General features: G+C 53.6%; 2 protein-coding genes across 17 annotated transcripts in view; one reads left to right on the top strand and one right to left on the bottom strand.

Annotated features, from left to right (window-relative positions):
• The window catches only part of LOC118711856 (protocadherin gamma-C4), a 107063-nt gene that overhangs the window by 78353 nt on the left and 15575 nt on the right, over positions 1-13135 (top strand). The window contains exon 1 of one of the 16 annotated variants that reach the window (XM_036425285.2): positions 4022-6855. The exons of 14 other annotated variants lie outside the window; for them this stretch is intronic. In XM_036425285.2, the coding sequence (XP_036281178.1) occupies positions 4414-6855 (2442 nt within the window). In that variant the 5' untranslated portion in view covers positions 4022-4413. Of the gene's footprint in view, positions 1-4021; positions 6856-8498; positions 11086-13135 lie in introns of those variants that run through there. One more of the 16 variants, XM_036425282.2, reaches the window with a different exon arrangement.
• Positions 1553-2106, bottom strand: LOC118711864 (60S ribosomal protein L23a-like). The gene has a single exon (XM_036425312.2). The coding sequence runs from the start codon at positions 2089-2091 to the stop codon at positions 1624-1626; it is 468 nt and encodes a 155-aa protein (XP_036281205.1). The 5' UTR covers positions 2092-2106; the 3' UTR covers positions 1553-1623.

The following is a 13135-nucleotide window of genomic DNA, read 5'->3' as shown; positions in this document are numbered from 1 at the left end:
CAATACCTCAAACTTGGTTGCACACTAGAATTATCTAGGGACCTTTAAAAAAGTCTGAAGCCCAGGCCACATCCCTGACCAATCAAAACACAATCTCTGGGGGTGGGACATAGGGCTCAGTATGTTTTGAAGATCCCTAAGTAATTCCAATGTGCATAAAAGTTTGAAAACCACTGCCCTGGAATCTGCCAGTCGATCAAGTAGCATATTTATGAAGCAAAGTGTTATTCTGATGTTTACAGAACCAGGGGCCAGCCTTATTGGGCCAGGTATAACTTTAAAAAAGTATGTGATGTTATTTCCCAAGTTTAAAGCATTACATAGAATAGCTCCAGAAAAACATTGTAGGGGAGATATAAGATGATATTTTAATCATTTAAAGAGACAGTCTTCCTAAATCACTAGTAACCGAGCAACTAATCTTTAAAAATCTACATCTGAGCAATTGGTAAGGGATCTTTTTTTAAAATTTTTTTAAATTAAATTATTATCTGTGTACATATTTTAACATTGCCTCCCCCCCATACATACCCTCCCTCCCCTGGGATCTTTTTTTGAGGATCACAAAAATGTTCTATAATTAGAATGTGGTGATGATTGCATTGTTTTAGTATATGTGATTATACCCAAAAAACACACAATAATTTGCACACTTTAAATGGATGAACTGCATAGTATGTGAATTATAGTTCAACAAAGCTGTTTTAAAAGTCTAGAGTTGGGAGAATTACATACCTGGCATAAAAAAGGTCAAGTCAAGGATATGTAGCATTAAGGCTTTCTAATGCTCCAATTCTAGGAATACAGATGGTATGCATGTTTGTTTTGGTGTGGACTTGCAAATATAAGGGATGGAGACCTAAAAGAGGTCTAGTTCTTGGATATTAAAAGTATCACTAAAGGTCCAGTTTATGGTTATGGAGATGACAAATTCACAGAAAAATCATGTAAGATGTTATAGAATTAGGCTTTATTTCTTTTCAGACAAACCAGGGGTGGGAGCGGAAGTTTGAGTCTCTTAACCTCTCTGAATTCCAGTGTTCTCATCTATAAAATAAAGATATTACTTTCTTTCTAATTTATTGAGATTGAAAACTTAGGTATACAAAGTGTCTTTACTCAACGTAAAGTACTCATACAAAGCACAAGTACCCAATAAATATTTGTTAAACTAATAAATGTTAATATCAATAATTCACCATTTATTGAGAATCCACTGTGCCAGATACTATAAAAGGTGAAAAGATACAGCCATGCCACAAGCATGTCAAACTCTCGGCTGACCATAAGTTTGGCATGCTTGTGCTACACAGAGTACCATAGGGGACAGACATGCAAAAAAAATGATATTCAAAAAGTAATGGGAGGAGAGGGATAGAAGCACCAAGGCCAACTGGGGGAAATTAGGAAGACTTCATAGAAGTGGTGATGGTTGAGCTGAGAACTAAAGATTGAGTAGTAATTTGTTAAATAGTAAAGGGGAAAGATAGAGGGTCATGCAGAAAATTCCATGCTGAAGAATAATGATATTACATTATTGCTGAAGTTTAAAGCATGTTTTTATTTATTTATTTTTTTACAATGTAAAATTTTTATATTTAGAATTAGGCAGCTGGACTCAGTTTAGATGATTCCAATTTTGTTGGCAACATCCAAAGCATCATAGTCAGGTGCCAGTCGAACATATGCCTTCTTCTCGCCATCAGGCCTGATCAGGGTGTTGACCTTGGCCACATCAATGTCATAGAGCTTCTTCACAGCCTGTTTGATCTGGTGCTCGTTGGCCTTGACTTCCACAATGAACACAAGTGTATTATTGTCTTCTATCTTCTTCATGGCTGACTCGGTAGTCAGGGGGAACTTGATGATGGCATAGTGGTCAAGCTTGTTTCTCCTGGGTGCGCTCTTCCGAGGATATTTAGGCTGCCTCCAGAGCCTTAGTGTCTTTGGCCATTGGAAGGTGGGTGATGTGCAGATCTTTTTTTTGTGGCTGTGGATGCCTTTCAACGCTGCTTTCTTTGCCTTCAAAGCCTTTGCTTTGGCTTCGGCTTTGGGAGGGGCAGGGGCTTCCTTCTTCACTTTTGGCGCCATCTTCGTGAAAAGGGTAAAGCATGTTTTTAAAATAAACAGTCTTTGCAGGAGATAAAGTGAAGCAATAGGCAGGAATTAGATCTTGAATTACCTTTAGACCAGGCCAAGGATTTATTTATTTATTTACTTCCTTATTTATTTTAATATTTTTAAATTGATTTCAGAGAGGAAGGGAGAGGGAGAGAGAGAGATAGAAACATCAATGATGAGAGAGAATCATTGATTGGCTGCCTCCTGCACACCCCCTGCTGGGAATTGAGCCCACAACCCAGGCATATGCCTTTGACCAGAATTGAACCCCCAACCCTTCAGTCCACAGACCGACACTCTATCCACTGAGCCAAGCCTGCTAGGGTGGGGAGTTTTATTTCATTTTATTCTGTATCAATGATAGTCATTGTAGAATTTTGAACTGACATATGTATGATGTCATCACGAGTTTGTTTGTTTGTTTTAGAGTGATTATTCTAGCAGCCATTAGTGAGATGGATTGGGGATATTGATACTGGAAACAAAGAGAACAGTTAGAAGGCTATGATGACATTTAAGGAAAAGATTGGTGAATGCTTGAACCATTCCAGTGGCAGAATAAATGGAGGGAAGTGTCATAGTAAAACATCAGGACTTGTTGATTGACATACAGGTAGTCAGGGAGAGGAATGAGTCAAGGATAACCTCACCTGCTCCAACTGAGGGGTCTGGGTGGATGATGTGTCACTCGCTGAAGAGAATCCTGGCATAAACACCTAGTGGTTAGCCTGATTTACACTCCATCATTCCCAGGAGAGGAGGTTTAGGTGTTTTTGTAAAAGAACATAGAAAGCAGATCCCTCCCTTTGAGACCAGAATGTTGGTTGCTGGCATCACCACAGTCAGAGGATATTCTTGAGGATCAAGGGTTTGGAAAAATAAGGAGGTTAAGAAGCCCAGGTTTTGCCACTGGTTTTGGCATCCACTGGTAATCTAGGTGAGGATTTGAATGAGTCCAGAAATATGTCCAGATCAGGCTGAAATTTCCTCTTTGTGCTCTGGTGTGTTTGCCACGCGGGTTATAGTTTGCAGGTAACTGCAGTGTGAAATGAGCTGTTTCTTCGTTTGTGCAAGGCAGTAGCCAGGCTCCTAGGAGGGTCTGGATCAGGGTCCGGTGGAGTGACACCAAGTCTCAGCTCCAAAGGGCCCCCCGGGGCTAAGTGAAAAGCTTGGTCTTTTGAAACCGCCTCTGTTGGTAATTAACAACATATCGGGCATACCATGGTGCCAAATAAAGGGGATTTGTAGGCACAGTGCTGTCGGTAGCTTGATCTCATCATTCACAGGGAGCTATGAAATCTGTGAACATTCACTTTCTGCCAGGTAGTGAGGTCTAGCCCTTAGCACCTCCCAGGCACAACTGATTCTTTACTGACTGGGAACATCTCCCTTTCCTGGCTTCCTCTGCTCTGCTTCCTCGCCTCCCATGCTGTCCTTGAAACTGACGAATGGTAATTTAGCATATCACTAGCACGCGTCTGAATAAGAGTTTTGGTTTCCGCTGCGCCTCCCGTTACAACAAAAATGTGTGCTGCATACATTTAATTGGCTACATTAATGTGTAAGCCTTTTCCGCAAAGAGGTGGATACATTTCTGAATAATCGGAGAGAGGCTGGGTGTTGTGTACATGGCGGTGCTTCTCATTAGCTGTTGCTCTGATACAATAGGACTGAGCAGAAGCTGCTCATTTAGAATATTGGTGGATGACAACACTGGCTTGGACCAAATGACCAGTCTCAAATGGCTACTCCTCTCAGGGCTGCAGGTTGCTAAGGCTCTGGCTGTTTTCCCCGCGGAAAAGGGGCGGGGAAGATTGGTGTGTTGGGGGGGGGGGGGGAACCACCACCACCACACACACACACACACACACACACACACACACACACGACACATATATGTTGACTGTCTCTCCATAGAGGCAATAGTAACCCGTGGAAAGAGATGCTGTTGAGCGGGAGAAAGGTGAAAAGATAGGTGTTTTTTGTTTTGGTGTGTGTGTGTGCTTTTTCTCCAATGCTGCGACGCATTAACCCTGCCGCTATTGGGATGTTCTCTGCTCGGCCTATTGGCTGAGCCCAGGAGCCGCGGTCCGCCAATCGCGAGGTGGAAGGCAGACAAATCTACCCCGCCACCAGCAAAAAACGGCGCGTAACCCTTGCGGCGCCGGCCGAGCCGCGCCAGAACTGGCGCGGGCAAAGGGAGATAGGTGTCTCCAGCTGCTGTGGCTGTTTGGGGCGGGTCGGGCGTCTTGTGCTTCTCGGGACCAGGTGGAGAGCTAGCGGGCGGCAGCGATGCTCCGCGAGGTGAGGAGCTGGGTAGACATCTGCCCGGGGGCTACCCTTTTGTTCCTCTGTTGCTACCTGGGTTACGTTGGTGGGCAGATCCGCTACCCGGTCCCAGAGGAGTCCCAGGAGGGGACTTTTGTAGGGAATGTCGCCCAAGATTTCCTGCTGGATACGGAGAGCCTGTCAGCTCGGAGGCTGCAGGTCGCTGGCGAGGTGAACCAAAGACACTTCCGTGTGGATCTGGACAGCGGAGCCCTGCTCATCAAGAACCCAATTGATCGGGAGGCACTGTGTGGGCTCAGCGCCAGCTGCATCGTGCCCCTGGAGTTTGTGACCGAGGGGCCTTTGGAGATGTACCGGGCGGAGGTAGAAATCGTGGATGTGAATGATCACGCCCCCCGGTTTCCACGGCAGCAGCTGGACTTGGAAATTGGGGAGGCGGCCCCTCCAGGACAGCGTTTCCCCTTGGAAAAGGCTCAGGATGCAGATGTGGGGAGCAACTCCATCAGCAGCTACAGACTGAGCTCCAACGAACACTTCGCGCTGGATGTAAAGAAGCGCAGCGACGGCAGCCTGGTCCCAGAGCTGCTCCTGGAGAAGCCTCTGGACCGGGAGAAGCAATCCGACTACCGCCTGGTGCTGACGGCTGTGGATGGAGGTAACCCGCCCAGATCGGGCACCGCGGAGCTCCGGGTGTCGGTGCTGGACGTGAACGACAACGCCCCAGCCTTCCAGCAATCCAGCTACAGGATCAGCGTGCTGGAGAGCGCGCCCCCCGGCATGCTGCTCATCCAACTCAACGCCTCCGACCCGGACCTGGGTCCCAGTGGTAACGTCACCTTTTCTTTCAGTGGCCACACCCCTGACCGTGTGAGGAGCCTCTTCAGCCTGCACCCCACTACTGGAAAGCTTACTCTCCAGGGCCCCCTCGACTTTGAGAATGAGAATTACTACGAATTTGACGTCCGGGCTCGAGACGGGGGTTCTCCGGCCATGGAGCAGCATTGCAGCCTTCGCGTGGATCTCCTGGACGTGAACGACAACGCCCCCCACATCACGGTGACCTCGGAGCTCGGGACTCTCCCAGAGAGCGCAGAGCCTGGCACCGTGGTGGCCCTCATCAGTGTGCAGGACCCCGACTCGGGGTCCAACGGAGACGTGAGCCTCCGGATTCCTGACCACTTGCCCTTTGCCCTCAAGTCCGCCTTCAGGAACCAGTTCTCGCTGGTGACTGCGGGGCCCTTGGACAGAGAGGCCAAGTCCAGCTATGACATCATGGTCACTGCTTCTGACGCTGGCAACCCTCCTCTGAGCACCCAAAGGACTATTTTCCTCAACATCTCAGACGTGAACGATAACCCGCCTTCCTTCTTCCAGAGGTCACACGAGGTGTTTGTTCCTGAGAACAACCGCCCGGGGGACCTGCTCTGCTCCCTCGCAGCCTCTGATCCAGACTCGGGCTTGAATTCCCTCATCTCCTACTCTCTCCTAGAGCCCAGAAACCGAGACGTGTCCGCTTCCTCCTTCATCTCTCTGAACCCCCAGACGGGAGCCGTTCATGCTACTCGATCCTTTGACTATGAGCAAACACAGACACTACAGTTTGAGGTGCAGGCCCGGGATCGGGGCAACCCACCCCTTAGTAGCACCGTGACAGTGCGTCTATTCGTGCTGGACCTCAATGACAATGCGCCAGCGGTGCTCCGCCCGAGGGCCCGGCCTGGTTCCTTATGTCCCCAAGCACTGCCTCCATCCGTGGGTGCTGGCCACCTGGTCACAAAGGTGACTGCTGTGGACTTGGATTCGGGTTACAATGCTTGGGTTTCCTATCAGCTCCTGGAGGCCCCAGACCCCAGCCTGTTTGCGGTCTCTCGCTATGCCGGGGAGGTGCGGACCGCTGTTCCCATTCCCGCTGATCTCCCACCGCAGAAGCTGGTCATTGTGGTCAAGGATAGCGGTACCCCTCCGCTCTCTACCTCCGTTACTCTCCTAGTGTCCTTGGAGGAGGATGCTCACCCGGTTGTCCCTGATCTCCGAGAATCTTCAGCTCCGAGGGAAGGAGAATCGCGCCTGACCCTCTACTTGGCCGTATCACTCGTGGCAATTTGTTTTGTGTCCTTTGGCTCATTCGTGGCACTCCTCTCTAAGTGTCTTCGTGGGGCTGCCTGCGGAGGGACCTGCTTTCCTGCTGGCACCTGTGCATGTCTCACCCGCTCTCGAAGGAGGGAGGGGCTTCCTCCTTCCAATGGGATCCTCCGCATCCAGCTAGGGTCAGACGATCCTATCAAGTTTGTTGATGTGGGCGGTCACTCTCATGGCTGTACACCCTTGGCTTCTGCACCCACTCGGAGCGATAGCTTCATGATGGTGAAGTCGCCCAGTGCGCCTATGGCAGGGGAGCCTGTTCGCCCAAGCTGCCCACCCTCTGATCTTCTCTATGGGCTAGAGGTGAGATCTTTGCAGGCTCAGACAATGCTTGGGGGTTATTCCGACCCAGACATGTGGTTGGGCCGTGTCCCAGAGAGCATTGGCCTCTCTGTAAGAGCCCGTAGTGATGTCACCTTTTTTGTGAATGGTAACTGCGTGGTAGATGCTGTGCTTTAGAAGTGTTTTGTGAATTAACCAGGGCGTTGTCGAAGGTTAATGCTTGGGTTTGGGTTATGGCCTTACCTGAGAGTAAGAAATGAAAGTAAGTGTTCAAGAGCCAGGGAAGCATGCTGTAAGAATGTGGGAGCATAGAAACTTATAGCACACAAGGATAGGGTACACTGGGTCAGTGGTCGGCAAACTGCGGCTCGCGAGCCACATGCGGCTCTTTGGCCCCTTGAGTGTGGCTCTACCACAAAATACCACGTGCGAGTGCGCATGTACAGTGTGATTGAAACTTCGTGGCCCATGCACAGAAGTCGGTTTTCAGCTCTCAAGAGAAATTTCAATCGTTGTACTGTTGATATTTGACTTTGTTGACTAGTGAGTTTGTCGACCACTGCACTGGACCGTCACCTAAACCCAGATGGCTGCGTTCTCTACTCTTCCGGAATGAGGGGGCCAGATTCTGGACTACCTTAACTCTAGATTACCATTCCCCAATGTATTAAGTATTCCCTAACCCACTGTGAAGGGAAGCCCCTGCTTGAAATCTAGAGAGCACGAAGAGGAAAGAGTCAAGCGAGTAGAGGCATCTTCGGGACTCCCAATCAAGTCCCCTCTGGGGTTTGAGCTAGATGCAGTAGACTGGGGCAGGGGAAGCATTACTTACCTCTTTGGGGGAAAAGCATAGAGTGAAATCACTTAATGTCAGAAATCTGTTTACACATGAGGCATCCATAGAGATAGCTATTCTGAGGTCTAAGTAGAGTACTGCTGAATTGGTGAAACCATAAAGCCCAGAGGCCATGCCTAGTTTCTAGTCACCCTTCTGGTGACCTGAATCAGTCCCAGAAATATTTCCCCTACCCATAAGCTGTGATGCTCATTCCATTAACTCAAGTCTGGATCTCAGGAAAGCTGAGTGCTATAGTCATCAGCTGACATTGAGATTCCTTAAGTTAAAGCATTACTGGAAAGTCAGAGCATGACTCTACATGATCCTAATACATCTCTCTTCTCATCTTAGCAGTGGTTAGCAGAATGGGGGTGAGAGGGGGATTTGCCTCCTCAATAAAGACAAACTTTTGTTGGTTCAAGCAAGTAGTGGGAGCTTCTGAAATCATGCAGGAAGTTGCTGGGACAGCACACAGGGAAGTTTTGTACCACTTTGTCTTCCCCGTTGAGCACCATCTGAGCTATCAAATTTTGCTGCCAAAGGGGGCCGAATCAACGTGCAGCACGAAACAAGTGGGGAAGTAGGAGGCTTCTGTGACACAGATTTGCAGCCCGTTCCTAAGGTTTCCAGGACTGGGGAGACTTTACAATTGGTTGAGAGCGGACAGACTTTTTGGCCAATCAGACTAAGAGCCGAGGTGGGGGATCTGCTCTTCCTGCCCGCCTCTCCTCCCCCAGCTCCCCAGCTCCACTCAGATTTAATTCCCCCTTCCCCCCCAACCCACCCCCGCCATTCGGTGACTAAGAGGAACTGCTGCAGGCAGTCAAACCTCAGAGCAGTTTTTGAGAGGCTGGAAGGAGACACAGGAGGTTTCAGCTTCTACATTCCAAGCCCTGGGTCTACCTTGGAGACAGGACAGCACAGAGTCAGTGTCCAGGAGGGACTTCTGGGTCATGGGGCCCAAGATACCCCCACAGCTCGCTGGGAAATGGCAAGTGCTGTGCATGTTGTCCTTGTGCTGCTGGGGCTGGGTGTCTGGGCAGCTTCGTTACTCAGTGGTGGAGGAGTCTGAGCCGGGGACGCTGGTGGGAAATGTTGCTCAGGATCTAGGCTTAAAGGTGACAGATCTGATGAGCCGTGGACTGCGGTTGGGCTCCGAGGAAAAGGGGCATTATTTTTCCCTGAGCTTGATGAGTGGTGGTCTGGCAGTAAATCAAAAGATTGACCGAGAGAGCCTGTGTGGAGCCAGTACCAGCTGCCTGTTGCCAGTCCAGGTGGTGACCGAACACCCACTGGAACTAATCCGTGTCGAGGTAGAGATCCTGGATCTCAATGACAACTCTCCCAGCTTTGCCATCCCCGAGCGAGAGATACGCATCTCAGAATCAGCTGCGTTGGGGGCACGATTCCCACTAGATAGTGCCCAGGATCCAGATGTGGGCACCAATGCTGTGAGCTTCTACACTCTGAGCCCCAACAACTACTTCTCTCTGAACGTGAAGACCCTAAAAGATGGGAAGCTGTTCCCAGAGCTGGTGCTAGAGCAGCAGCTGGACCGTGAAGCTCAGGCGAAACATCAGTTGGTGCTCACTGCTGTGGATGGGGGTGTCCCAGCCCGCTCAGGGACCACCCTCATCGCGGTCACTGTGCTGGACATCAACGACAATGCTCCAACCTTCCAGTCCTCGGTCCTTCGTGTGGGACTCGCAGAGAATGCACCCATGGGTACACTGCTGCTCCGCCTCAATGCCACTGACCCGGACGAAGGCACCAATGGCCAACTAGACTACTCTTTTGGAGACCATACGTCCGAGGCAGTGAGGCTTCTCTTTGGCCTAGATCCTAGTAGTGGAGCCATCCGTGTGCTGGGTCCCATAGACTTTGAGGAGTCACGTTTCTATGAAATTCACGCCAGGGCCCGTGATCAGGGACAGCCAGCCATGGAAGGCCACTGTGTGATCCAAGTGGACGTGGGGGATGCCAATGACAATGCCCCGGAGGTACTCCTGGCCTCTTTGGTCAACCCTGTCCTGGAGAGCACACCGGTGGGCACAGTTGTGGGGCTGTTTAACGTGCGGGACAGAGACTCGGGGAGAAATGGTGAGGTGAGCCTTGCTATCTCTCCAGACCTGCCTTTTCAGATTAAGCCCTCTGAGAACCACTACTCCCTGCTAACCAGCCAGCCCTTGGACCGGGAGGCCACATCCCACTATGTCATTGAGCTGCTGGCCAGTGACGCAGGCTCACCTCCCCTGCACGCTCATCTCACCGTCAGGCTCAACATTTCCGATGTCAATGACAACGCCCCCTCCTTCACCCAGCAGCTCTACACCGCTTACATCCCAGAGAACCGGCCCCCCGGCTCCCTTCTCTGCACCGTGGCTGCCTCGGACCCGGACAGCGGGGATAACGCCCGCCTCACCTACTCCATCCTAGGGAGTCAGGTTCAGGGAGCCCCAGCCTCCTCCTTCGTGTACGTCAACCCAGAGGACGGGCGGGTCTTTGCCCAGCGCACCTTTGACTATGAACTGCTGCAGATGCTGCAGGTCGTAGTGGGGGTGCGGGACGCCGGCTCTCCCCCGCTGCATGCCAACACATCCCTGCACGTGTTTGTCCTGGACCAGAACGACAATGCCCCGGCTGTGCTGCACCCGAAGCCCGGCTGGGAGCTCCCAGCCCCACAGCGGCTCCCTCGCTCGGTGCCTCCCGGCTCCCTGGTCACCAAGGTGACGGCTGTGGATGCTGATGCAGGCCACAACGCATGGCTCTCTTACTCTCTGCTGCCACAGTCCACGGCCCCTGGGCTGTTCCTGGTGTCCGCACACACCGGGGAGGTGCGCACGGCCCGGGCCTTGCTGGAGGATGACTCGGACACCCAGCAGGTGGTGGTCCTGGTGCGGGACCACGGGGACCCTGCGCTCTCCTCCACGGCCACGGTGCTGCTGGTCCTGGAGGAGGAGGCCCCCGAGGAGACGCCCAAATCCAGCGACTTCTTCACGCACCCTCCCGAGCGGTCCGACCTCACCCTCTACCTCATTGTGGCCCTCGCAGCCGTCAGCCTGTTGTCCTTAGTCACCTTCACCTTCCTGTCGGCCAGGTGCCTCCGGGGACCCGCGGATGGGGATGGGGGTGGGGGCCGGTGCTGCCGGCGCCAGGACTCGCCCTCCCGGGACTACTACAAGCAGTCCGGCCCCAACCTGCAGGTGAGCTCGGACGGCACGCTCAAGTACATGGAGGTGACGCTGCGGCCCGCCGACTCGCAGAGCCATTGCTACAGGACGTGCTTTTCACCAGCCTCCGACGGCAGTGACTTCACTTTTCTAAGGCCCCTGGGCGTCCAGCAGCCCCCGGGCCTGGCGCTGGAGCCCGACGCCTTCCGGTCCCCCTCTAGCACGCTGCGGGAGCGGAGCCAGGTGAGGGGCTCGGCGCCCGCCACCCCCGCGCCGCGAGGAGCAGCTGCCCGTCCAGGGCTCAGGGGCTTTGAACCCGCACCCACCCCTCCCCCGCGGGCTCGGCTGCCGTTTGGACTGGTTGCGCGGGGCCACAGGGGTGGCCAAACAGGGATGGGGGGCTCTGAGCCCCGCGAGGTGTGGGGCGATTGCGTCCCAGGGTGATAGGACCGCCCCGCCCCCACAGCTCAGAAAGGGCTGGGCCCCAGCGATCTTGCCAGCGACTTCCGTGGGGGCCCGGGGTCCAGGGTGGCGGCAGTCACAGGCCCACGCCCACAGCCAGCCTTCCGGGCTCCTGCGCCAGCACGCACCGCTGCTCTAAGTTTCTTCTTAAGTTTCTCCCAAACACCCCTCCCTCCACCCCAATCTGGGACTTCGCTGTTATTCTCAACCCTCCTTATTCCCCCATCCAAACACGCGTCTGCAGACCGGACAGGGGCGCAGGGCAGGGTTCCCGCCACGCCTCACCCGCCCGCATGCCCCCGCACTGGGGCTGGGACTCGCGCCGCCTGCACGACCCGCGCCAGCTGAGGGTCACACCACCGGCGGTGCAAGCCCCTCACAGCTTCCATCAGACCCGCAGAGTACCTCCGAGGTCCTCACCGCTGACTGCGCAGCCTGGTGACAGTCCCAGGTCACGCCGGGGCTGTCCTGGGCCCGACCCGGCCGCCTCCGGGTGGGCTGTGGCGTCCAGAGAGTGGGAGCGGGTCCGGGCGCTCTGGGCACGATTGCTGGGTCTCTATCCGGCCGGGCCTCCAGCCCAGAAGCCTCGGCCAGGTGGTCCCAGGTACCCTGGGGTCCAACGGGTGGCAGTTCCCGGCCGGGAGAGCTGAGCCAGCTGTTGTGGGACCCGCAGCCTGGGACCTCAGTGCACCCGCAGCCCCGTCCTCTCGCGGGAAATGGGAGCCTGGCGCACCCGCTCTAGACGCCCAGAGATCGGTTTTTGGCTCCGCCGTGACTACAATGTGTCCAGAGATCTCAGACCTGGGCTTTGGGGGTGACCAGAGTATCTGAGACTTGGGCCCATCCTCCCTTCTCTGGATGATGGGGAGCCAGGTGCCAGGGCGCCCTCATCTATGGAGAAACTGTAATCGTAACAAAGCATAAGGTGCCACAACGCCAGGAGCTTTTATTCAAAATCTGTGCCTCACCCTGCCCCCACGGAATTAGAATTCTATTTTGAAACAACACCCCCATGAGGTTCTGATAGCTGACTGAGACTCTCACTACACACCTCCCCCGAGAGCCACATCTCAGCTGCTCCTCCAGCACTTCCGTTGGGGAGGTACCAGCACCCCCAGCTCATGCCAGTCTCACTGAGGCCAGTGACTTGTTCAGGTTCTCCCGGTCAGTGAGAGAGGAAGGCCTAAGCTGGGTCTCCTGATGCCAGCAGAGCTAGGGCGCTGGATCGTCGGAGGACAGCAGGGGTGTTTGCATCTGCCCGGATGGGCAGCGCTGGGTCTCCCAAGTGGAGAAAGGTCTTCGGGGGCAGCCCTAGGAACAAACGTGGACCCGCATCCTTTTTGCAGGTTTTGAATTTTGCCAGCTCCTCTGCTCAGATCTGTCAGGGTACCTGTTTCTCCGTGTAGATTCTGCTCTGGCTACAAATATGGCGGCTGAGGAAGGACATGCTGGTGCCCTTCCCCACCGCAGCCCCAGAGCCGTGCTGGTGGCTCCTGTTGCACCTGGGCCGCTATGTTGCTGGGTTCTGCTCACTCACTGCCACCTGTGCGGCTCCGAGTGAGTCATTTGGCAGCCATGGACTTCCTTCTCCCCAGGGTCACCGAGATGCTCACACGTCCTTCCCTGCTCCTGGGAGTGAGTGTGAGAATTAATTGTTGGCACCCCCCAGGACGGGGGAGGAGAACGCTCAGGAGTGCTCCGTGAGAGTGTGATGGGACAACACGCCCTCGGGGAGAGGCTGGGAGGACTGGCCAGAGTCCCACACTTCATCTAGGTGGGGGATGGCTCCCCACCAGCCCCCGGGAGCCCTGGAGACTTGGTTGGCTCTGCC

This window comes from Pipistrellus kuhlii, unplaced genomic scaffold (assembly GCF_014108245.1).
Source record: "Pipistrellus kuhlii isolate mPipKuh1 unplaced genomic scaffold, mPipKuh1.p scaffold_m20_p_8, whole genome shotgun sequence".
NCBI classification, from domain to species: Eukaryota; Metazoa; Chordata; class Mammalia; order Chiroptera; family Vespertilionidae; genus Pipistrellus; species Pipistrellus kuhlii.
This window is presented reverse-complemented; position numbering and strand designations above follow the sequence as displayed.

Coding starts and splice junctions, on each gene's coding strand:
- LOC118711864 (XM_036425312.2), bottom strand. CDS start 2,091: ATGGCGCCAAAAGTGAAGAAGGAAGCCCCTGCCCCTCCCAAAGCCGAA.